A 27,024-nucleotide genomic window follows, 5' to 3' on the forward strand; every position below is an offset into this window, starting at 1 on the left:
CCGACCACCGAATCACCTATCCAGAGTGATGTCTTCGTCGAGAAGAACGGCGCCGCCGAGGGCGAACTACCGGTTTCGACTGCGAAACACGACGACCCCACGTACATGGCGATCGTGATCGGCGTGCTGACCGCCGTAATACTTTCACTCGCCGTAGCGATATTTCTGATTGTTTCGCGACACAGGCAACGCAAGTGCTTCGCCAGCCCTATGACTGGTAAAGCCCCTTCGCATTTAGGATCCACCTGCGCCACCGTCGAGAAAGGCGCAGCTCTGATGGCGTACACCTTAGAAGATGATGAAAGGTACAATCGATTACTTTATGAAAAATGAAAAAATAACTGCAAAAAGGAAATGAAACTGCTAAAGATAATACGATCTTAAATAATAAGAAGAATCCGAGATGTAATTTCTTCAATGCGCTTTCACGTGTACCTTACATTAATATAATTTTTTTATGATTAAAATACATTAATTGTTGAAAGATAAAATAAAATTGCATGATTTTAAAAAATAATATTCGAGCAAAAACAATATTTTTCACGCTACAATATTCCAATTAAAATATTTAAATGATATTTTAAATAGCTTTAAAATAATTCAATTTATTAATTATTGGCAGTAAGCTCAAACAACTTTAAATGGTCTTTATTACTTTTTACCGACATTCTCATTTATTGCGCGGCCATGGACGTCTAGACAGCCGGATATAGGGTCATGCGAATACTGGCTTTTGCATCGCGAAGCGTGTTTAATGATAATACACGACCGCCGTATGTGGCCGTATTCCTCATTTCTTCCAAGTTTGTGTCCACAGGACACATGCTCAGATGACGGAAGCGGCCTTCCAATAAACTTTCCATCCACCATGCTCGTTAGCGAACGTCCAATAACGTCCAATAACGGACATCCTCGGGCAATATATCGAGTTTGTGCGGCACGAATGTCTCCAAAGGAGATCCTCCGGCCGCCTCGTAACTCCGAAGCATCCCGCACCAGTTTCGGCATCGATCCCCCCCTTCCGAGTTCCCTGTCCGCTTTGTGCAATCCGATATTGCAGTTGCGAGCTTCGTACCGAAAGAGAGAACGTGTAACGTGCAACTTCAAGTAGGCGTACAAATGTTGCGCTGAGCCTTTGACGGACCGCGTGTTCCGCACACATAATACTAAAATTTCCAAGCGGAAAATATACTGCTCTTGAAAACCGAAGATCTGTATGATCCGCAAAGTCAGAGTTATTTCAATACATTTTAGATGCGCAATTCTTTTTAAATGCGATTAAACGGGGATTATAACATCTCACCGCATTAATATATTACGGTTTAAATGAAGCTATTTATATAGGATTGATAAAAAATGCTTACTGTACGAGGTAATTTGATGTATACATAAGTGATAGACAATATCATGTACAAAAAGGAATATACGTTATATCACGAAATGAAATATATAGCTTATTTCGTCGTGATTATCAGAGAACGAATAATATAGGGTAAAGCGGGGTAATTTAATAGAAATTTTCAAATTATATAATAGATTGAGGTCGTATAATGTATTCAATGACAAATGCAAAACATATACTACTATTGCATCAACAGTGTACGTTTGATATGTTTGATTGAATAGACTATGCGACCTCAATCTTTTATACAATTTGAAAATTTCTGTCATCTATCTAAATTATCCCGCTTTACCCTATTATAGCTACAAGAAATTATTGGCCATCGCGACCTGATGATAAATGGAATGATCTCAGACTATTAATCAATCGCTTCTCTTTCAGATACGCAGGCGGTTCTCTGCCGACTTTGCCTCTCGGAAATCGTCTTCTAGACATCGTGAAGTTGGACGACTACCAAGAGCCATATCAGGCACTAAAGTACGCTCCGTACTACAGCTACAGCACCGTCGTTATGGAGATGAAAGACATGATGCTGAACAACAAGGGCACCAACATCAATCACTCAGGTATGCGGCGCTCGAACGCATCTACACCTACGGCGTCTACATCTACATCCACTCGCGACTATTTGCATACGCACATACTCATGTAGACACGCACATTTACACACACTTACGTACGCACTTCGCGTACACACATTCAAACGCCGCGGCTCCTGTGCCAACGGCTGTGCACCTACATACGTCCCGGCAACAAAGCATTCGCCCTGACCGCAATCAATACACCATCCCCTTCTGCGCTCGCTCCTCCTTTGCTATATCATCCGCAGCAGTGTACGCAAACGGTGCAGTTGACACGTCGTACGATTATGCGGTACCGGAACTCGGCACGGTGCCCCTGCTCAATCAGGATGCCGGCGCCGGCCGCGGGGCGACCGTCTCCAACGCCACTGGCGATCAGGACAGCTTCTTCTCCAAGAACTCGCGGACCAAGACCGAGGACAAGAAGGTGACAAATTCGCATTTCTTAATCCTCACGAGTTTGATTTTATATTTTACGTTAGTTAATTATATATATATGCTAGACAAACCTAGATTTTAATGCAGAGTTGGCTACAAGAGTCCAATAAGTGGAAAAAATTATGATAGATTCTGAATTTTACCGTTCCAGACTTATTCAATGAAATGAAGTAGCGAATTACGAAAATGATTAATATATAATACTAAAAAATATGTTTATATACTTTATGCAAAAAGATATTTTACTTTAATTATAGAGGAGAAGAGAGATGGTATTATGGCCAATGTATATTATAGCCTCCCTTAATATCTCCGTTATTATATAGCGAATCCTAATGATTACTTATGGAATTAGTTCAGTAGCTCGCCGTTACACCATGACGCTAATATTACCAATATTCAATATATGTATTTTTAAGTGTGTTATTTGCTATTTAACATATTACTTGATTGTATATATTTTGAGTTATGTAAATTTAAACAATAGCATGACATTTTGCTAATGTGGCCCTCTATGGATATTGATTACTCAACTCTTTTTTTGAAGTTTTCATATCGAAATAATTATTTGATAATCGATTGTAGCTCTACTGTTAATCTATAGTTTATATTACGTGTACTATCTTTATAGTACTGAGATTTTTAGTACTGAACAGTTTATATGCAGGAATTATATGAATGTATATACATTCATTTGCATACATTTTAAAATGTTTTACTTTTTTGGTAACCAAATATTTTCTACACAAAACTAATATTTTAAGGCTTTTTTAATGGAAGGCCACATTACCATCCATTTTTTTCTTCAAGTTATTATGCAATGTCACCACATTTTTATTAGTAATATCCTAAGTAATAAATATTTCGTAACTTTGAGTTCAAAATCGATTCAACAACATTTTAACGAATGTAATTGTCAAGTTTTAAACTTAAATATTGATTATTAACAAAATTATTGTGTAAAATGTAACTGGGGTGCCATAATACCACCTTCTCCTCTAGTAATTTATACTAATTACGACAGTTAAAAAAAAACGAACTAATAATAACATCTTATAATGATAGTTTTTTTTTAATTCAAATTAATATATGAAATATATTTTTTTTAAACAAAGTTAGAGATAATATAAATATTATTGAATTTTATTCGTTTTTAGTTTTATAAGAAAAATATAATAATAACAGAATTAAAAATTTTTATCAATATAGATCTGGTTCGCGTTTATTAGTAAAGGCAATATTGTGCTTACATTCAATATCTTGTGACAAAAACGAATTTGTTATATCGATTCCTATTCTATTACTATTTTATTTTGGATGAAGCTTAAATGAAAAAACACACTCTCTCACACACAATTGACGCTAAACTAGAATACAGTGATACTAGAATACTGAATTAGGATATCGATAAAAAAAATTCTGTTTATTTTATTGCTTTTAATTGAAAAAGATCAATTTTTGTCGATTTTTTTCGGAAAATATCGTTTTTTATCACTGGCACAGACGTTATCCAAAAAGTATAGAATTTTGCCAATCTTGTTTCGATGTAAATCAGAATGCAAAAGAAATGACTTGGCAAATTTTTAATGAACAAAATAAAATTTTTTGTTAACTGTAATATCAATATTACTAAAATTGTAGAAATTCAATAAGGATCTGGTTGAGAAAAAAAATTCAATCTAATCAATTTTTAATATAAAAAAATTATTTATCTTTAGCTTTAGAAAACGTTGTTAAAATCTAAAATATTTTTTAGCTTTTATATGTTTTTGTATATGTTATATCTTTTTCGCTTAGTATTTATATTGTAAAATTATCTAATGAAAGTATACGACAGAGATCTATCTTTAATTTAGTTGGCATAGTATAATCGTGGGTATCGCAAGGCAACAACGAGAATTTAAATTAATCAAGAATGAAAGGAAAGGCGATAGTATTAAAATTTAACGAATAATGTCGACCGATCTTAATGTGCGCTCTATAAATAAAGAGCCAAGAAAAATGTGCAGGTCGTTGTCGTACCATTAAACGTAACTTTCCACCGGTCGAAGATAAATTCGCAATTAATAATTTAAATCAATATGGTGGAACGAGAACGGAACATTGGGGCGGATATATCTCCCGTGGGTACAGTATAACGTAGCTCGTGTCCAGAGTTCTGTACGAGGGCGGAAAAGAGCGCAGGAACCCCTCCGGACACAAGATCGAACACGCGAGACGATCCCCTGGGTTCTCCATCGACATAAAAAGAATCACGGGATCGCGGCCGAAGATCAATTTAAAAGCGCGTGTGTAATCGGCACTGACAGATACTTTTTTTTCTGTATCAACGATACGGCGATACTGATCAACTGGAGACCGACAACGTTATACGGTGGAAGCTCTCTTTGAAATATTCGTTGGATTTTATGCACTTCGAACATACAGAAATATTAGATCGTAAATAAATCGCAATAAAATCGATATTCTTACTATCGCATAATGGCATACATGTCTATGATTTGAATAAAAACTACCCGACGATTGAAACTGTACAATTTTATACCCAGGTTATAAATATTTTTATAGAAACATTTTATACTTGTGTTAGAAACAGAAATTCACCCAAATCCTTGTTAAAATTTCGTGTTAAGTTTTTAACACGTTCAAGTATTAATTTAACATAATGTGATTGTTTAAAATATCTGAACTTATAGTATTCAATTTCTAGAATAAAAAGTAACTTATAAGTAATTTGTAAAGTAACTTTCCTAACCCTGGCTACATGAATGTATGTTCTACATGTAGTAAATACAACGAAAATAATTAACGCGGAAATAATCTCCGCGATTGGAGCTGCGCGAAATATCATCCCTGCGAGTGACATAACTTCGGAAAAGGATAATTAGAACGAATCGTCGAGCAAGTTGCGAATGCAAAATAGCCATCATGTGACGCCACTCTGCTTAGACAATAAATCGCTATCACTACTCGTCCCACACGCGCCGGAAACAGAACCGGAGACTGGCGGCATAGTCAACGTTGTCCACGAAATCGATCGATTGATCGCCGTCGTCGTTCGGCCTGTAAACGAACTCCCGTCGACAGGACACGTCGACTGGATCCTCTCGCGAATACGCCCGCTGCTGCAACCCTCATGGAATGTATCATCATTACGCGGTCCAGCGGCTTTCCGTTCAGTCCGCTCCGTTAATTGCGGAGAGAAAGCGCGTCGTGTCATCAAGTTTCCAACCACCCCACCTCCAGTAACAGGACTCATTCAGTCGACATCGCAAAAATATCGTGCGATAGGGGTTGATTTCACCGCCAACTATCCCGTATCGAGTGCCGGCAAAGAGTATACGGCTCATACGTACAACATTTTATGTCACGGGTAATCTCTTGCTTTAGAGCCACGTGAGCTTGGCACGTCTTATAATGGTAAAAAAATAATTCAGAGAAGACACATGTTACAGATAAATAATTTTTGTATTGGAACAAAAAGATTTATTTTTATATTATACATTTATATATTTTATTAATATATATTTATATATTTTATATATTATATAATTATATATTTTAGAAATATCGCACAGAACTATCTCTCTATTAACATATATATTTTCATAAAAAATTGTAAAGTTAAGCAAAATATATCTCGCGCATATTTCTCGATAAAAACAACGAACTCTAAAAAATTGTAACAATCTTTATTACAAATGTTACGAAAGCAAGAGATCGCTCGTTAATCATTCAACGGACGAAGGTGTCTGTATCTTTTTTACTGTATAATATTCTGCTTTGAATAGGTATTCTATACGTCCATATCGGGAAGTATAAGGGAGAATACTTGATAAGCATTTGCCGCCCTGTTCCCCGATCGATTCCCTCGAAGCCATGAATGCGAACAGCTTCTTCACTGTCGAGTGAGTCCTTTCTCTACGTCGGGATACGCGTGTGTCCTGTGGATAGACACATCTGGTATCGCGCTTTGCGTACGGTTTCCGCGGCGTGAATCGAGATTGATCCGGGCACAATGCTCGGGACGGGACGCTCCAGATCCGAAAGTGCCCGTGTCTACGTCGAGACGTCTGCTCGTGATTGACACCCGACAGCGCCACTCGAAACAGTCAAAACATTTCACCCCGTGTCGCGTCGAGTCTGGCCTTGACGCTTCGTAGCAACGCCAATCATCCTTCTCGGCAGATTCACTGTTATCCGTAAAACGGGGATTACTCGGCGAGTACCCAACGTATTCGACAATATTTCTTTTCATGTCACTCTCACTTATGAGAACATCAAGTTTCAAACGACTTCCGCGATCACTTACGTATCTCTGAATAAATATAGACGACGATTGCACAGCATATTATTAGCCACTATATGAATGTATCAATTTTCGTGCAACAATTTGAAATTGATGGAACATTTATCAATCTCGTCGTATACTTCGATCCTTCAATCCAGGAAATAATTCGATAAGATTTCTATACCATTCTCCTTTACAAAAACAATATTGCAATGTTTTATAAATCTTCATATATCTCATTAATAAAATATCTCATGATTCAACAGTGGAAAATATTATATTTCGATGAAAGTAGCGCAAGATACACCTATATCACGTATCTAACATTCTACAAGTCGGCTTTTACCAATCAACAATGGGGATACCTACTTCGCGACCAATAAAATACTTGTAAGTTGTGTTACAGTTCCGCGTGCTCTTTCGTGCACTCGATAATCCACGTGAACGCGAAGATCGAAGGGGGTAAGCCGTTTGTCGAATGACGGTCGTAGATCCTGCGATACCTACGATGCGCCCCGGCGCGACTAGCGTGATCATAGATCGTTGATTATCATCGGATAATCCGCACAATGCATTTGCACTTTCGTGTTACAGTCGCCGACTCAACAGGAGGTACTCTCGGCCCTGAAGAGACGTCTGGAGCAGACCAGCGTACCGCTACGCCTTCGCATGCTCTCCAAACTTGCCGAAGGCGCCTTCGGAACGGTAATGACGTTGTTATTACACCCGTGAATATTAAGTATCTACAGTGAGAGCGCAAAAAGTATTCGTACAAGAGAGATGTCTTTTTAAAAGACCTTATTTTTAAAAAATAAACATTAATTAGCAATTTATTAATAAAGAGTACAATAGACTGTATGGTTTTCAAAATTATTTTACTTAAAAAGTGTAATAATTAAAATATATGTATATGCTATTATCTTGAAAATAAACAAAAATGAAAAATTGTATTATTTGAAGACGCACAAAAAGTATTCTTACGGTCGAGAAATTTAGTTTCTAGATCGGAAACACGCGAAGCTCTTTTGTTTATATATAAGGACAACACGTACTCAATAAGTGTGTTCTTTATCGTGAAAACAAACGTGAACTATATTTGTTTCACTTCAACTTACTGCTCCAGTGTGCAATTGTTTAGAGTTTATCGATAAAGAACAAACTTATTTTACAAAATTGCTAATTAATGTTTATTTTCTAAAAATAATCTAATAATCTTTTTTAAATGAAAATTTCTCCTGTACAAATATTTTTACACTCGCTGTAATTCCAATTAGACACGAGCACTCGATGAACCGACGAATCGAACGATAATAGCATTGCAATTATTTTTGTGTTTAGTGTATTATTTGTATATTCTCTAATTCGAGATTTAAAAATTATCTAGGGTACATAGTCTATATCATTCTCATTTTTAGGGACATTCAATGTAACAAAGAAAATTTATTACGCCGTTATAACAATTAATTTATCAGCATTACCGCTACGATTGTACGCGAATAAAAAGCAAGTTCGCACTATCTCACGTAAATTTACGTAATGTGTCGCAACTTCTCCGGCACGGTGACGATCGCGAAATCAATCCGTTTGTTGGTCGCGCAGCGTGCACGGGTAATTCAACATGCGCAGGATGCGCAACAATACGTCGATTAATGAAGTACCCGGGACGTGTTATTCTTCGCCAGCACAATGGCACCTCGTCGGGTCGTCGAGGATAATCAGTTTAGGATGCGTTAGAGCGGCTAATAATTCCCTTTTGTTTCCCGCTCCGGGTACCGACAACGTGTCGTTAATGACAACGGGCGAGGAGGAGGATCGTCGAAACGCTCGTTCGTTTCGCACCGTTTGCCAGTTGCCGCGTCAGGCTTCCGTGGATGCGGATGCATGCAGACGCGATCGTGCGGGTCTTCCTATGGGTATACGCGAGATCGGACACGTCGATCTCGAGTCCCGGTCGACTTACGAGATCAATCGTCTTCGTGCGAGATTGCCGGAAGAATCTCTTACGGAAGTCACAGAAAAGTACAGTCGTGTTACGCGATGCATACAATGATTGATTATCCTTTACTTCCGTCCTAGACTTTCAGACACTACAGTTATTAAGACTTAAAGAGTTCTCTAAATGTATTTTCGTATATTATACGGAGAAAAGTATTTGATTGAATTAATTGGAATTCTGATGGAAAACGAACAATCCAGAATTCTGAGATTAGTCTACTAGATTTCCGGTTAAATCTAGAATTCTAGTAGATTTAACCAGAATTCTAAGTCATTCATTTTCCACCAAAATTCCAGTTAATACAATTAATGAAAAGAATATATTCTTTTAATTCGTATCATTGTAAAGGGAAGGATCAAATTTTGTTTTTCAGAGAAGACCGTTTTTAGAGCTATATCGGAGTAAATCGTGACTTTTTTTTATTGTACTTATTTAAATTTTATTGTGTCGCAAAAGAATTGGTATTTTCTTCAGAAATTATATGCTAAGATTAAAAACAGAGAGAAGTACATTTAAAAAAATAATTTTTCTTAATAGTATATGCATTAAATTTATATGTATATAAACTTATAAATTTTTTCTTGGTATACATTATTATTTTTGACTGAACAAAAAATTTTTGTAGTGCAATTTATTTCGCTGCATAATTGAAAAACCAAGTAAAAATTAATGATCTTGCAAAATTATTATTATTTACATGTGTGTGTGTGTGTGTGTGTGAAAAAAATTTTAACAATATAAACGATAAACAAAGTTAGCAAAAAGTCGGCTTGTGTAAAATCACGAACAACCGAGATTCGTCAACGTTACAACAGATTACAAAATTTTCTTGTTTTCTTGTCAAATTTACCCTGGTCATGAGTAGCTTCTATGCATATACATAACGCAATTCAAACAAATTATGTATATAAAGGTATACGTGGCGGAAGCTGAAGGGATTCCGGAATACGGGACAACGACTACCCTTGGCAAGCGACTCGTGGCCGTCAAGTTTTTACTACCGGAAGCCAGTGAGAAGGAAAAGTGAGTATACACGTCCATATGGAAGTCGCAATTTGCATTCTGTTTCATTATAGTGACGCTCGATTGAACAAGCATGACTCTCTGCCTTCCTCTAGTCCGTTTCCTCCGCGTGTGCGACGATAAACCTTTTACATTCACATAAAGACGCATTTCTACAACACCTGCTATCCATACAGTCGTATTCGCGATTTTTATGCATTCATTTATTAATATCAACCGATATATCATAAGCTATGAAAAAATAAAATCGATAGCCTGCGTCAAGAAGATTCGATTCCTATTATCAGACAAATTGATCACAAAATGCCAGATGAAGTACACTCAGATCTAATAAACTTTTTGTACGTTAAATATACGGAGAGAACGATTTTGCTAAAATATGTAAAAGTTTAGTCAGATACAGATTTGAAAATAATTTTGTTTGGACCATTCAAATAATTAAAGATAAATAATTCAAATAATTAAAGATCCAAATAATTATATGAGGCTCAAGCTGGTTTCTAGAATATTAAAATTTTTCGCAGAGCAATGTCATCAGTGCTTAAGCGTTCTACATATACTGTCAGAAATTTCATAATGAATTTAAGTAACATGTATAACAAAAGCTTGTGGTCAAGCAGGACTGAAAAGTAATGAATGATTGTCTTAAATGTAATGAACGTGAGCATTAAATTTCATACAAATCCACATAAAATATGGAAAATATTATACATTAAATTTCATAAAATTTTATGAAAAATACTAAATTTTATATACATGTACATAAATATACTTTTCAGTTACAAACATATTAATGTAATGTCATGAAATTAAATTTAACTCATATAATTTAAAAGTATATTAAATTTCATGATATTTTTAATTGTGTAATTATTCTGATGGTATAAAATTATTTTCAGATCTGTATCTAGTTAAATTTTCAAATACTTCAGTAAAATCATTTTTTCTGCGTAATATCTAACACATTCGAAATATTCCTAGAGAATTATTTCGGTCGTTACGTGCACGGAAAGAACGGTTTTACTGAAAAATCTAAAATTTTGCTGCATACAGATCTGAAAAATAATTCTGTCAGATTATAAAAATAATTTTGTTGGAAATTCAAACTGGTTGTTAGAATATCAAAATTTTTTTGCAACATTTCTCAACATTTTTTAATTTTTAGCATAATTATTTTGATGATTTAACAAAATTATTTTCAAATCTGCTTCCAGCAAAATCGTTTTTTTTTTTGCTTTCCATGTGCGCGTTAGTTGAAAACAAGGGCTTGTTTTCAGCTCGATTATCCCGCATTATCGAAATTCACGTAAGAGGAAATATTTTCGCGAAATGAAAATGGGAGTCTGCATAATAAGCGTAACGTGCACGTCCAAAAATGCGATGACGAAAGAAGAGAGCAGTAAGCTAAATTATGCGAGAGAATCGTTCTCGGCAACAGCATATGATACATCGAATTTGGAGATAGAGAACGAGCAATCCCCGTTCGTGTTCTCTGGTCGAATGCATGCGACGACCCGCGTCGCGCCGCGACGTCCACCGAGGAAGCCCCGCGGCGGCAAAACGTCCGGATATACCGTTCCCGGACGATCGTTCTCGTGGCTATCGCGTCAGACATCAGAAAAAGGCCAGTTCGATTCCACGAATGGAACGGATTTGCATACAATGACCGGGAGATAGGGTATCGGGCTGACTTTGGCGCGCACTATGGGCCGATGTGTGCAGCGGAACGAAGGGCGGGAGATCTCGTAGTGGAGATGACAAAGCTTCCCACCAATGAACATCGACGAAAATCGACGGCCCTTCCCATTGGATACCGCAACGCCCGGGACCTATTGCCGCTCGGCAGACTGGCTCTGACCTGAAGAGAAATTTCGTCGACTCCGTTCGCGGAGCAATCTGTCGGACGTCTCAGACGATGCGAGCGAGAATAGCGAGCAATTTGGCTGATTTAGCGTGCATGAGTGTATCTACTTGCGCGAGGAGTTTCGCTGCATTGCAATTCCGTAACAGTGCCCGGTGCATGGTGCATCGCGTTGTGTGCGAAGTGATTGCACAAGCATCTTACGAAAGTGATTAATTTATTGTTAACCATTACATCAATCACTTTAAACCTCTCTCATCGATTCCGCTATCTCTGGGAGGATCAATTTTCACATAATCGATCCATTTCTTAAATCTTTATAAAAATATCATTGATATTTAAATATTTGAGTTAATAAGTAGATCGACTTTCAAGTGCCAGAACAATTCGCAAAAATCACGACAGTTCTGTCGATTCTATATAAAATGACTAGATATACGCATAGTCTCCGAGACTCATCGTATTTTATCTTGTACGAGAAAGATCTTCGAAAGATTCTAGGCGGATCCTCAGCATCCACTCACGCAACAAGCTTCTGTCGCGTGGATGACTTATAGCTTGTCGTGACTACATCGACGAGTTTGCCCTCCGTGTTGAAACGCGAGCAACTGCGACGTATGGAGAACCGCAAATCCCCCCTCTTACATACGTATCACATCGTGAGAGATAAAGAGAATTTCTCATAACAAAAAATTCGTCGCTCATTATCCTAATATTAATTACATTTTTACTACGTATAACTCTGTATCCTAACTCCTCCGAATATATTTGAGTTGATTTTTGTTCAAGCTAAAATATTTAGTTATTTTTTACAAAATAATTTCTCTTTGTAAACAACAAAAATATTTGTTTATATCAACTAAACAATTTAGTTCCATAAGATTACGGTTTTGTTTAATATATTTTAACCAAAAATTTTTATTCGATATATCTCAACGAAATTTTTGTTGTTACCACAAAATTTTCATTCATAGAACGAAACTTTTTTTTTAGTGATATCATATTCTATCCTTTTATATCAATACGGCAGAAAAAGTGGTTTGCTATAACTAAAAATTTAGCTAGATTCGAAAATAATTTTGTTGAATTGTCAAAATAATTATATACAACGCTCAAGCTGGTTGCTAAAACGTCAAAACTTTTTGTAACTGTTACTCATCATGCTTGAGTTTCTGTATAATTATTTTGATGGTTCAACAAAATTAATTTCAAATCTGTATCTAGCTAAATTTTTAGATATTTTAACAAAGTCGTTCTTTTCATGAAAATTCGCATTGTCTGTGCATACGTCGCGCGTAGAACGGGATCGCAAAAATCTTCCATGCGATGGTAAATAAGGAAAGTACAACGGAGGATGCTCGCATGTGCAGCCGCCCATTCGGAAGAGGCTATGCTGACGGTAGATAAGGAATGTTTTATACACCATGCTTGCATATTACAGTATATGACTCGCGCTGATACTTTATTAAAAATAACGCGTGGGCTCGACTGCTCCGATTTGCATCCATTCGAGATAAACGACGGATATATCATTTCTTCGAATTATCGAAATCATGATAAAGTTTCATCATTGTAAAAAAAACTGCTAAGGTCTGTTCGCTACGCGTATAAGTTCCAATTTTATCTACTTCAAGAATTATGATCAAAAAGTTATAGTTAAATCTTGAGATAATTTTTTATTTTAAACATTTTTTTTTAAACTTTTATACATTTTTTGAAATTTATTCATTAATACAGTACTCTGTATAGTTTTTTTTTTTTTTTGCAAATTTATATTTATTATGGTACCATTGTGCTAAAAATTGTTATCGGAAAAATCAAAGGATGCTTTCAAAGTCGTAGATCGAAATCGAAATTAAATTGTGAATTCGGCATCACGTTCGTGATACTGTGAACACCGCCAATACAGAATGGGGAACGTTCCAGCGTAACCGCCGATACCAACGGCACAAGAGAGGAGAAATTGAACCGCGAATACGAAGTTTCGGCTAATGCGAAAGTCATTAACCTGCCTTAAGAGTGGCGGTAACGCTAAACGAGCTATTTTGCATATAGTGGTCAAGAACAGGACCGTATGTTTCGCCCACGTCGGACTTGAAGGTGCCGCGACAATCGCGTGCACCAACGAATTCTTAGTTTACAGCGAATCGATATACGCAGGGCACCGTCATTTCGTTAACGGTCGCATTAAGCTATCACGCAAAAGTGCCATTACCAAGCCGATCGTAAGTAAGGCTGGAATAACGATGCTGCGTGGAAAGGCGCGTCGCACATATGTACTCATATGCTGGAAAGCGCTTCTCTTATCCGGAAGTACACGACCCAACGAACTGGATAGCGACCGCAACCGTTAACGTCGTACGAACGTTGCGACCACAATGCAGAAAGCGCGCAACGCGATACGAGAGTCATTATCTAGGATGGACATCAGTAACTCTTGTTACTTTAAAATTTAGAGCGACATAAAATTTACTTTACTTATTATTCTGTACATATATATATACATATATCTGTCTTGTTATTATTTTTATTATAGTTATTTATACTTATACATTTCGTATTTTTCATATTTCTAAAAATACGAATATATATTTTGTATTCTACATTTTGAGATTATCTTTAAAATTGGATCCGGTTAGAACTACGTAAGAGTAAGATAATCATGATGGTAATTATAATCGTCACAATAATTGACGTAAAATCAAACATGAAATTAGACTTCTTTCATTTTGAGCAGTTCTCGTAGACTTAATTAGTTACGATAATTCACCGAAGAATTGAATTGATCCTGCACAGGTTGGACTTCCAAAGAGACGTGAGGATTCTGGCTGCTCTAGAAGATCGCAATATCGCACGAGTTCTGGGCGCTTGTTACCGCGAGGAACCGTATTGCGTGGTGATGGAATATCTAGAGCATGGGGATCTTTGTCAGTTCCTCAAGACGCATATCACTGCCGAGGACGCGCATTCCATGCCAATTGGCGTCAAGACACTCAGGTAACTTTCCAGTGACGCATTCTGACATTAATCAAAAGCTAGCACACATATATAATTCTCTTCGTATATAATTAATTTCTCTTAAAATTATGAATTAGCATTAATACTTATTACGTTAATTTCTAAATTACTATCGAATTTGCGTAATGATTTTTTATTTCACTATAATATAATACTAGAATGAATTTAATATGTATCGCCTAAAATATTTTTCTGCTGACTTGTTATTTTATTGATATAGTGAAAGAGCAGTGTTTATTAAAACATTCGCTGTCGTTTTTCCAAAAAATGGCACGCGTGCAGGATGTTTCATTGCATGTAACGGTCGTCGCGGAAATTGAATGTTTCCAAATAAAAGCAATGCAGTATCTTCAAAAATATCAAATTCGAGTACCTTTCGTGAATAAAATCGCCAAAAAGTCATGGAACACATACATCTGCATGAAAGCAATATCCCGTTTTGTAAAAAAGTATATGTACGCATATATATATATATATATATATTATATATGGAACGTCATTAGAGGTCCTATGCTCCGCGCAGGAGTTAAAGGAATATATATATATATACGTACATATACTTGACTAATATACCTCGCAACATGGAAATTTTCGGTTATATGAGACGTTCCATGAAAACGCAACTAAATATTAATCCGCTCGTTACCTCGCATCAAAGCGCTCGAATCCGCGATCACATCTTTAACGATGATAGGTATTATAAATTCCCCAATTCAGATTTTTTTGTAGCACCAATAAAAAGTCCGTGAAATGTGTGCTCGCTGATAAATGCCGCACATTATAGATAAGTATATGCTTCTTTAACACGTTAAGTCGCGGTATCGACTTTTAAATTTTTACGTGATAAAATTCTGCTAACATTCTGCTGAAGTGGCAGAGTAAGAAGGAATATTAAAATCGTTTCGTGTAAAATGCTTTCAATAATTTTGAGAACTCGACGAAAAATATCATAATACAATAGATCTTAACTGTTCGTTGTACATGCAAGCATGGAAAAAATAACGATTTTGCTAAAGTAGCTAAAGATTTAGCTAGATACAGATCTGAAAATAATTTTATTGGACTCAAGCTAATTGCTAGAATATTACAACTTTTTGTAGCATTGCTCATCAGTTTGAATTTTCTACATGAATATTTTGATGATGAAATAAAATTATTTTCAGATCTGTATCTATAGCTAAATTTTTATTTTAGTAAAATTATTCTTTCTATGTATTCTACTTAAAAATGTAGCATCAGAGAAATTTATATTTTCCAATACCAAGCTATACTATTAAAGTTGAAGGACATCATATTGTGGAAATTGCAATTTTTTTAAGAGAAAATATATATATATTAATTATATTATCTGGCTATATAGTCCAAAAAAAATTCTGATTCTTCATTAATCTAGCATTGTTCGATCATTCATCTGCTATAATGTTAGTGCTAAAATATACGAATATATTATATAATGTATATAAGTATGACTACACCGACGTATAAGCATCGTGCTGTTGTTATCGAGCTTAAAGTATTCAAGATTACGGCTCTCGAAGTGCTGCAATCGTCTCTAACGAACCGGAGCTCGGTTTCATTTCCAGCGAACTGCCGTCGCTGAAGTTAACACGCAATAAGTTTCTCCCGCGCGAGAGTTTGACGCGTTTATTAATCGTGAGCGACGCACAGCCCTGACGCAGCCCCAATTCCCGACGACCTACACCTCGGAGGAATCCCTCCGAGGCGACGGCGGTCGGGTGTATTCGAGTGCGAATACCTTAACTTTGTCGCAGCAAACTCACGCCACTTCGTCGTCGTTTCAGTTTCAACTGTCTCATCTACATGGCGGCACAGATCGCGTCGGGCATGCGGTATCTGGAGAACCTGAACTTCGTTCATCGAGATTTGGCTACTAGGTGAGTACAATAGGACTTTGCTGAAACGAATCTCTCGCGGATTCGCTTTCATCTCTCGAGAATAAACTTACGAGCGAGGCTTTATCGTCCTCAACCGGTATTCACTCTGTATCTAAACACTCCATGGTTCTCGTCCTCTGCAGTTAGCATAATACGTGATTTATACATTAAGCGGCGTCTACAATGGGATTTTAAAGCGTAAAACTTGAGTTTTTAAGCCCTAAGCCGTAAAAAATTGACGCAATCATAATCAATTATTCTCCTCACGTTTTCCTCCAATTATGTGATTGATCAATTTCTTACGACTTAGGATTTAAAACTTAAGATTTACGCCTTAAAATCTCATTATAGACGCCGCTTTAAGTAATACAAGTTTACAAACGATTGCACGTTATTAATTCTCTATAATGCTATTTTAACAATCAAGATGACTATATCGTGTACATCTTTTTATCACATATATGACAGACAGTAGTATATTTCAGATTCCGTTATACTCCGTCTGCGAGTCTTAGATTAAACGAAATTGGAGATGAGAATGAATCAGAGATTTGAATACAGACGTGAATATGAAGCTCTTTCTCGGGCGAGTGCACCGATGCGCGTCGAGAAGATGTAAGATTACAAGGGAATCTTCTCGGTCGACGTGACGCGAGGAAAATTACAACGTTTCCGTGGCGGCAACAATATGCAGAGGGTTTTATAATTCCTAACGCAGCCAGGGATGATCCCTGTCGCGGGGGAACCGGTTGAAAAACGCAATATATATCTCGCCGCGCGATTTTTATTGAAAAGTAATTTCAAAAGTCGGTCGCGACCAAACGCATGGAAGAGGTATGGCGCGGCGTGAATGTCGCGGCATGGTTTTTTACGTTATTGCGGAAGAGATAAATGGATCCGTTGCACTCTTGATTTATCTCCCGACGTAAATTTACTCATCCTCCCCGTATTTTTCCCCGTCTCGCTTTCCGCTTCATCGGCTAACAAGACTTCATCCGTGCTATCGACTTTAAATAGTAGCGAATCGAGATTATCTTTCGACGGATGTAGCCTTCACGATCTTGTTTGAGATTGTGCCGTCCGCTTTAATTGGCACAGTCTCTAATAACTAACAGAGATGTTCTCGTGGTGTGTGCTTGTATTCGGGAACGTGTACGTACGTAGAGAGAGGATTTTACCACGTCGAGAGCCCGTTAAAACGGGATGGGGCACCGATATCGATTCCCCCCCTGTTACACTCTCAGGATGAAATTGAATTATACCAACCCCCGCAGTGCATTTCCATAAGCCCCAAAACAAACGGAGCCGAGAACCGCATGGGAAATCAACGATTTGTTAGTGAATCGTCGCGAGGTATGCGGCGAGAAGAGCAAGCAGCTAGTTTGTGAATGGTAGCGTAGAAAATTTTGACGTTTTATTTATTTTTACTTTTTATCCAATTGCATTCAATTGTCGTAACCATCTGGATTAGTTTATGATATTGTGTCCTTCATAGACCGCTCGCCAAGTGATTCCTCCGGGTTTTTCGCAGGAGCAACCAACCCCAAAGTGCCGCGACTTCGAGCACACAATAGCCACCTTCCTCAATCCAACATAATGGCCTAATATTTGTCACGTTTGTGGTCGATTTTCCTTTCAAGCACTATCGAAGGATCTCCGCCTCGCATCAAATATAAATCGAGATTAAGTATAAATCGGGAAAGGGCCGACTATTATCTAAAAAAAGAATTTATACATTTTTTATATGTTTCGATCCAAACGCGTCTTTAACTGAAAGAGCAGAACTGAAAATTTAAGTAAGCCTGTGCTGGTAATGAAATTTTAATGCCGGAACATGCGATTATTCTCCTTGAATTTTCCATCGATCACAGATAACGCGCAGGCGCCCGTAAATTTAATGAAAATATTGCATTAGTATAAAATGTATATTGCACCGATTTCTTTCATTACAATTAAAATCGATATTACAAATTGCGTGATTTACTATACTTATTCTATCGTGATATTTTGCATAGACTTGTGTATCTTTTTCATATGAATTTCATATGTTATTCAAATGATCTCCATTTAATTTCCATGCTTCTAATATTACGTAGATAAATCTTCATGATGATCTTCATGCCACATAACGTATACAGTGACCAGTATCGGTAATCATCGATCTATGAATACAAAGTACACATCTCATATATGGAACAAAGTCCATCTACGTGGCTGTTATTGAAATGCAATGGCCATCTCGCCGAATCGATAGGACGTTTAGATGCACATATGTGCATATATGTATATCTTCCGCACACACGCGGGTGCATATTCGCGCAAACCACCGAGCTCTCATAGCACGTGGGACCTAGTTTCCGGCTGGACAGTGTCTCTCAAATCCTTGCTCGTAAATCTTAATGTATAGCGAGAGACACTTCCTGCGAAGCTTTCATGATGATATCAGCCCTGTCAGCGTTCCTAAGAGCTTTTGACACGATTCGGTCCATCGATTACAGAAATATCGCTCAGAAGTATCGTCAGAACTACCGCCAGAACTACTTCTGTGTCATCCCAATTTCATGTACTCCATCATACACAAAGTCATATATGATAAAATGTTTATTTAGATTAACAGAAATATATATATATATGCGTGTGTGTGTGTGTATAAGTAATCCGAAATACGCAATAAGATAATTTGAATTATATTAATTATACTAAGATAATAATTTTAAACTTATATGATTGCGAGAAGTACTCACTATGTTCGATGTTTGCTGGTATTCGAAACGAGATATCTTTTCGCAGCTCACATTTTCATTAGCATTTTTCATGACGAAATGCTAATGGTGTTGCAAATTTCAAAATATTTTTGAGAGCATTCGAGGGAGTGGAATGTCCGCGTCTGTGATTGCAACAGCCATAATCCTTTGGTTAAATTTTTAACATGCCACACACGAAGCTTTATAAAAATTTACGCGATACGTTATCCTTCTCTGTGCTTTTGTGAGAAAAAAAGCGGGATATGATCCGATCGCGTTGCAAATAGATCGATGCCTTTTGTATAGGTACCGGGATTTAATCAAAATTTAATCAGAATTTAATGACACCACCGCTGAACTTCCACTTTGATGGCATACGTCAGCGTGACGAACCGACGATATTCAGTGAAATACGCGACCGTATGGGAATTCCACCGTGGGGCATAAATTCTTCGTGACTGGCGGCGTCAAAAGAGAAATGGACATTGCGGGTATCAATGGCGCGCACGCGATACTTTGGAAATGCATTTTTGCCCTTCCTATCGAACGACCTTTGCGCGCGATTTATCTATCGCGATAAACGAGAAAGAGCGAAGCGAAACATTTTTATCCATTTAAATCGAACCGGGCGAAGGATTCCGAGCTATAGAGTTTAAACGTTATCGAAACCGGTTGGTCGAGTACCGAGGATGTTCTACCGATTCCTCCGCCCGAGACAAACTGCCAATCCATCGCAGGCTCTTATTTCATTCGCGAGTGCGCGGTATAGCTATAGAGTCATTGTCGGAGTCAAGCCAAGTGAAAAAGAAGGAAGGGATCGATTGCTGATCAAACGGTAATGCAATTCAATTGGCTCGAATGGAAAAAGAATACCAACGAATGAGAAGATCGATAGCTCTATGTAATGCTTTAAAGATGGAAAGGATAGTGGATTCGCGCAGTACGATTGTTTGACCAATCGGAAAAAATATAAAAAGGCCGATATTGTATACGAACGAAGGTAAAATCTCGCGTTACAGTACAACTCGCCAATAACGCTGATAATGTTATTCTGTTAATGTGCGACATCGGAGATTGGTGATAGTGTGGGTACACTACGAATAAATGTACGTCTAAAGGAGCAGAAATAGCAAAAGCCTGTATTCTGTATTCCCGCATGTGGGTATTTCGCATTCCGGTAAAAGAGATTTCCTTCATCCTATTTTGAATCACAAATGTACCGGACGAGTTTTCTTTCGTTCTTCTTCTGGCAACAAGTGTAGGTAGTACTCGATATTATGTCTAATATTTTTTTTCTACTGTTCATTCTCACATTCAAAATATTGTGTATAGTTATGCAATTTCTAACTTCAATTTAGCCAAAAAGAAAATGCAATATAAATATTATTACGTTTCTCTGTAAAAGGAAAATTTGTTTCTCAGGTAGAAATAGTTTTTGCTAAAAGATCTGGAAATACTTTCGTTCATATCTTCTCTCTTGCGGTAAAATTCTATGCTTTTCTTTGCGGCAAGTATAGGTAAACTTTAATACTAAAGTATTGCGCGTTTAACTCGTAATACAGTCATTCGGCCTCGCAGATCCCAACATTGAATTTAGAATGTAACTTCGAGCGATAGAGGAGGCCACGATTCTCCTTATCCACCCTCGAGAATACTGAAGACTATAGGTATGCAAGAATTTTATTCTCCGCTGACGAGAGCTTACGTGTTCGAACAACCGGTTAAAAATTCAAAGAAGTCGGCTTTTCTTCTACGCTTACTTCCTCGCCGTACTCCTACCTGATAAACCTTTCGATGGTTCATTTGTTTCTTTTCCAATGCATATCCAATATTCAACTTTCAATCTAACTTGAGACCGAACGTCCGACTTCGATGTTGATATATACGCGGGAATCAACTTCAATTATACAACCGCGTCAATCAGCCAAGTACACTTAACGTTTCTGTTCCTATTGACAATAGCACCGTGCTTGCGTCAAATGGCCAAGTGATTCCGAGTTTAACTTCGACTTGCAACTTGCACAATGACAGGGGTGATTCTCTTTATCCACCGAAGAAGTCGTCGCGAGCTGAATGTAGATATTCTGCTTTCTGCCAAGAAAGCCTGTCTTTGTTCCGATTTCGATTACAGATGCGAAGGAGGCCTTTCGTCATGCTCGATATATAATCTGATTTTTTCTTTTCGTAATCCTTCTCTTCCTCACATTTTTAAGCGTAAAGTTACTATAATATCATCAGTATACTTGTTCCTCTACAATAATTTTAGATTAAAATTCTCTTGTATAAACGTGAAATAGGAGATGAATAACGAATAAGTTAAGAAACTAATGATTTTAATGATATTTTATTATTAACTGAATATGATTTTAATTGTATTTTATTATTATTTTAATTGACAAAGATAAGTTCTGAATAATTACTCTCATAATCTCTTGGAATTATTAAAATTTAGGTAATAGAAATTAATGACTTTGATTTGCATAGAGAGCATAGCATTTTCTAATGTATTAATAGTATATACATTTAAGTAATATATCTGTGTAAAATTTCTATATGCATTAACGAATTACCTACTAATATTTTTAAATCCTTAAATATTTGAAATAATCACACAAAATCATTTTAAATTTATATTACAATATCATGAATATGTACGATGCACATAATATTACATTATTGGAATTAACTATTACAAATAATATATTAGTAAGCATTAGTCTATCTTATATTCGGATATTAGGCAATTAAAATTTTATGAAACATAAATTTTACACAGATTTTGGATCTCCGTCATCAGGATTTATTATTTTTGGTATTAACGCGAGCGATCAAAGTTCTAACCATCATATTGTGGAGCGGAGATCATCACACCTGATTTATACTGCAACAGCTTCAACGCGAGGCGTGAACGCGGCTTATTGCATTACTGTCGTACTCCACAATATAGGGAGAACCGGGGTCAGCCCCATCGACGCAGTAGCCCGATGGCGAAGTAGCCAATAGCAATGATCGATAAAGCGCCCCTAATTAACCAGGTTCTGCTGCCAAATTGGAGCTTTGTTCCGGCGGCGAAATTAATTGATTCTATCTATTCCATACCCATACTATTCGGATAACGTTTGGTTGGTCGCCTCTCAGATAGCGAAGATTAGTTCGTCTTTAAAGCGAACTGGTCAATGCCTGAAGCTTTGAGCGGAAGTTGCATGAATGCTTATCCATCTCTAATTGTAAGTTCTCCTCAGGGAAGTACTTGAATCTCTAGTAGATACCGCTCAAAAGACAAACGAGATGAAATATCAGATGCATCTTTCATTCGTGATAAGAGATATTAAGTAATTACGTCTATTACATATTAAGATTATTATATATAATACAATTTCTACTATCTCCGCAGATACTGTCAAACGAATAAATTTTTGATATCAAAAGCTTTTCTCTTAAAAGAAACGATTTACGATTACTGCTGCGATAATTCAATGTGGAGAAAGTTTATTCACGCATCGAGTATAATTGCACATCCGTGTGTGTTTGGGCAGGAAATGCAGCTCGACCACATACGCGAGTAAATGTTACATGCAGACAACCATTCTCGCTTCCGGTTGACTGCCATGCATAGAATGCGTACGCGTATGCAGATTGGCGGGCACGTTATGCACCCCACGCGGCCACGTACCGGCGAGAAATCAATCTGGCTGCGTCTCTTTCGTTTCAGACAAGCCGCTCGGAAAAGTATTCGATTCGGCGCGCGCTAACTTGTGACGAAACACTCCCTGTTTAATTCCTAGAAATACTCGAGCTATCTTAAAGTCTAAGCGTTATATTTCGATCGAACGATTTGCGGAGATTATCGAACAACACGGAAATAAATGTAAAATGATGCGAATTTTCCCTCCGCATGATAATAGAACAAATAATTTCTCTATACGTTATAATTTTGCTTGTAGAAACTGTTTGGTCGGTAAGGCTTATCATATCAAAATCTCGGATTTCGGCACGGACAATGAACTGTACGCCTGCGATTACTACAAGGTCGATGGAACCATGCCGTTGCCGGTACGATGGATGGCATGGGAGTCAATATTTTTGGTAAGCTGTGACCTCAGCTATTTTATTCCGAATGGCGCTTGGCAATGTGTCGAGATTTATCGGTAATTCTCGAACCAATGCAGTCAGATGTCGAAATTCTCGAATAATGTACGTTAAATCTAATTTTCAGGGAAAGTATACGACCAAGAGCGACGTGTGGGCTTTCGCAGTCACCCTCTGGGAGATTTTGAATCTTGGCAGACGTGTCCCCTACGAACATCTGTCCGACGAAGAAGTGGTGCAGAGCCTGCGGCAACTGCATCATGCCGCTGACTGCAGCAACGCCAATCCCGAAGACAGTTGCAAGGAAGATCCTAGAAACGGCTTCGACTATCTGCCTCGACCCACCGCCTCCTCCAAAGACATCTATGATCTGATGCTCGAGTGCTGGCAACGAGAGGAGACTGAGAGACCGACTTTCCGTGAGATATCGCTCTTTCTGCAGCGGAAAAATCTTGGATACGCTCCAACGTCCTGATATTGAGCCCCGAGTTTCAACGAGCGCGACATTCTTAATAGTCATACAAATCGGAACAAGTTCGTTTCTGAAACGGAACGACGAGTGTACAATGACGGACAATGTTCTCATCCGAGGTACTGCAAGAAATAACGAGCGAATAATGATCGAGTGAGAAGGACTGAGAAAAGAAGGCGAGAGATACGATGAGAGGACGTATTACGACGTATCGCGACATCGAAACGATAAGTACAACAATGGAACTTTATTGTCCGTCAACGAAACAAGGCTTTGAAACTTGGAGTTTACGATAGAAATCGATCGTCCTTCTATTTCGTCTCCCCATTCATACATGTACTTTTTTCGGACAACGAGTATTAGCAGACAGGAAATAAAGTTAGAATAGGTAGAAGAGTTAAGTGCGAGTTGAATCTTTGAGAATCTTATGATACGGGATTTGTTGAACTACAAATAGTTCAAGGTATCGCGTGTCGCGTACAACTGATCTTCGTAGAATTCTCAGTAGCGAGACTGTTCAAGCATATCTAATCGATTTAGGACACGAAGTACGGATCTCGACGCGAGTATTCACGGCAGAGTATCATGCGAAGATCTCTACTGGAATAAATCTATTAGGACTCTTTTCGAAAATGTAAGAAAAGACAAGAACGGACGCGAATTTGGGAACACGACAATCGAACGAGAGCGGAATAAAAAGAGTTCGTCGTAGATAACCGCTCGGCAAAGAATCTCTGAGGATATTTGAAGGAGATTGGACGTTTGTGAGATAATGAAAACTGAGGAGAATTCTCTCATCGGGAACTTAGGAGCAATATCATGTAACTGTAATACAGTTGTGAACATTCCTGCACGGATAGGTAACCTATACTGCGCAATTAGACAATTACGCAAATAGGAAGAATCGTTACTTAAAGATTAAGGCTCCTTCGGGATTATATCATTTTGATTAAGGGTTCGATGAGAAATGTGTAAATCACATTGACGTACGGCAATATAGCAGCTACGATATTAGACGCTACGACTGTTCGAGTTAATATCGTAAAGCATTATAACTGTATTTTATGAACGTGTGGGTGCCTATTTCTCCCTTTCTCTTTATCGCTCTCCTTTACTCTCTTTCAACATATATTGGTATCGTCCCCAGACACTCTGGGCCTATTTGTGAGACGAATCTACATGTGATTTACATCGTGAAATCCTTTATCGTCATAAGACATATCGCGAAATGGCGAAATAATTATCGTGACGCATCAATGAATTAGCCGATAATAAGGAAATTAAACGTCTTTTTAACAATACTTTCGGTTCGTATCTAAACAGAGATTTATGTGAAACGTAATACATGTGGGAATACTGAATAACTTCAAAAGCAGTTAAGTGACTGTAAAGATTTCTCGATAATACATGTTTATTCGAATGTAACTACTGTAATCACAGTTAATGTGAATGAGATTTGTTGTCATAACTGATGAATATCATACGTCGTAAGCGTAAGATAGACGAAGGGTAACGTTTTACCTATTCTGCATTGGAAGATGGTAATAGATTACGTATCATGACTATGACACATCATAATTGTAACTTTATATGATAGGCGGGATCAATGAAATTAGAATATTGTATATATAGGCGTATCGTAGTAAGGAGCGTTATTATTACATTTTTTCAAGAATGACGGGAGAAAATCGAATTGTCTTTGAGATAGCGCCACACGCGCTCGCTTGTAATTTGGTATTAATGTGGAAACGATGGCAATTGTTTAGCTTCCGGTAAGTTATATCCATAGCAAGTGGTAATAGGTTAACGAAAGTTTAACATATCGGAATGTTCTTATAAAATTTAAAAAGGGAAAATGCGCGAAGGAAAGAGCGAATTGTAATCGCTTTCAAACACATTGAAATTAACGGGCTTATGTCCGTTGCGCGTTTTCATTGTACTCGACTTCGATAATATATTTCGATTGATTTTAAGTTCCGTGTATTTATACCAGATGGACACTATTGTAACTTATGCGATATTTAGCGGATAGACGATGTTACCGTTATATCATTAAAATACTATTTATATAAATTAACATAATATACCACGTAAGGAGTAGAGACGGTACGGAGGCATAGCCATACGTAGTTAAAATATACGCGTTGAATTTAAACGTAACTGGAATTGCTTCTATATCACCGAAATCGAGATCGTCTAAAGCGAGTGGAAGAGAATTATAACTAATGCGAATTCGCGTATAAATTTACGAGGTAAGAAATAGGCAATACCAATTTTTGATCTTGCCAGAAGTAAATAGTAATAGCCAATCGATTAAGCCTAAGATCGTTAAGTCTAATTTACATTTTGCATAAAAGTATCGGATGATCAACAGACATAATTTCGTGTTATCGCGAAACGTTTTGGCCAATCGATTTTTCGCACCGATTGTGACTGAGTTGAAACACAATAATATTATCCATCTCTCTCGTTGGTACATTTTTAGTCCGAAGCAGACTGCCATTATATTTCTAGATGATAATAGAAAATGAATTGTAGTTGCGTTTAGATTCGCCAATATAAGCATAACGCTGCCTTTGGCTATATTGTTGCCCTTTACTGCTAACGAGTAACTTACTTGTCTACTCATGTGATAATTTAGTATATTTCTACGTATCTACCTGTACCTACCAATTCAAAAATCTTCATGGCGAAAGGATTATTCCAAATTACTTTGTTTTTACTATAAATTGTAGTTCAGACAAAATATTATCTATAATCAATTCTATATTAATAAAAATCTGAAAGGCAGAATAATTATGAAGAATGATGAGAATACAGATCCTACGTTAGGATCTAGCAGCTTTATATAAATCCAAAACGCAGCTGCTCCATAATTTATTAGTTAGTGGCGTTAGTGAAATAGGATAATATACTCTTAAAGAAAATATGCGTAATCCTTTCTCTATGCAAAGATTCGCTATTATAATCTAGATAACTTACTTCTACCTAGCGTGCCCTTTTTCCATTGATGGTTAATTATATTCTTTGTGAACAATTCGAGCTCTATCAATGGCATCAATGAAGTAAATGTTTGGAACTGCAGTAACAGGGACGAGTAAAAATATTTTGTTCGAGCATTGTGAGGTACGAACACGCTAGATTCTTATGAAATTTAATTTTTTGAAGACCCTATTATATATTGATAAGCTCGATTTCAAATATTATTTTAATT

The 27,024-nt window shown here is 37.2% G+C and overlaps 1 protein-coding gene across 1 annotated transcript in view; it reads left to right on the forward strand.

Moving 5' to 3' along the window:
* The window catches only part of LOC108727825 (discoidin domain-containing receptor 2), a 149,458-nt gene extending 122,881 nt beyond the window's left edge, over window positions 1–26,577 (forward strand). The window contains exons 8-16 of the mRNA XM_018456088.1: window positions 2–305; window positions 1,784–1,968; window positions 2,232–2,410; window positions 7,307–7,417; window positions 9,622–9,731; window positions 14,389–14,589; window positions 16,413–16,505; window positions 23,194–23,335; window positions 23,466–26,577. Of these exons, the coding sequence (XP_018311590.1) occupies window positions 2–305; window positions 1,784–1,968; window positions 2,232–2,410; window positions 7,307–7,417; window positions 9,622–9,731; window positions 14,389–14,589; window positions 16,413–16,505; window positions 23,194–23,335; window positions 23,466–23,813 (1,673 nt within the window). The 3' untranslated portion in view covers window positions 23,814–26,577. The remainder of the gene's footprint in view (window position 1; window positions 306–1,783; window positions 1,969–2,231; window positions 2,411–7,306; window positions 7,418–9,621; window positions 9,732–14,388; window positions 14,590–16,412; window positions 16,506–23,193; window positions 23,336–23,465) is intronic.
* The last annotated feature ends 447 nt before the right edge of the window (window positions 26,578–27,024 follow it).

This window comes from Mycetomoellerius zeteki, unplaced genomic scaffold, assembly GCF_001594055.1.
Source record: "Mycetomoellerius zeteki isolate Tzet28-1 unplaced genomic scaffold, Tzet1.0 scaffold55, whole genome shotgun sequence".
Lineage (NCBI taxonomy): Eukaryota > Metazoa > Arthropoda > Insecta > Hymenoptera > Formicidae > Mycetomoellerius > Mycetomoellerius zeteki.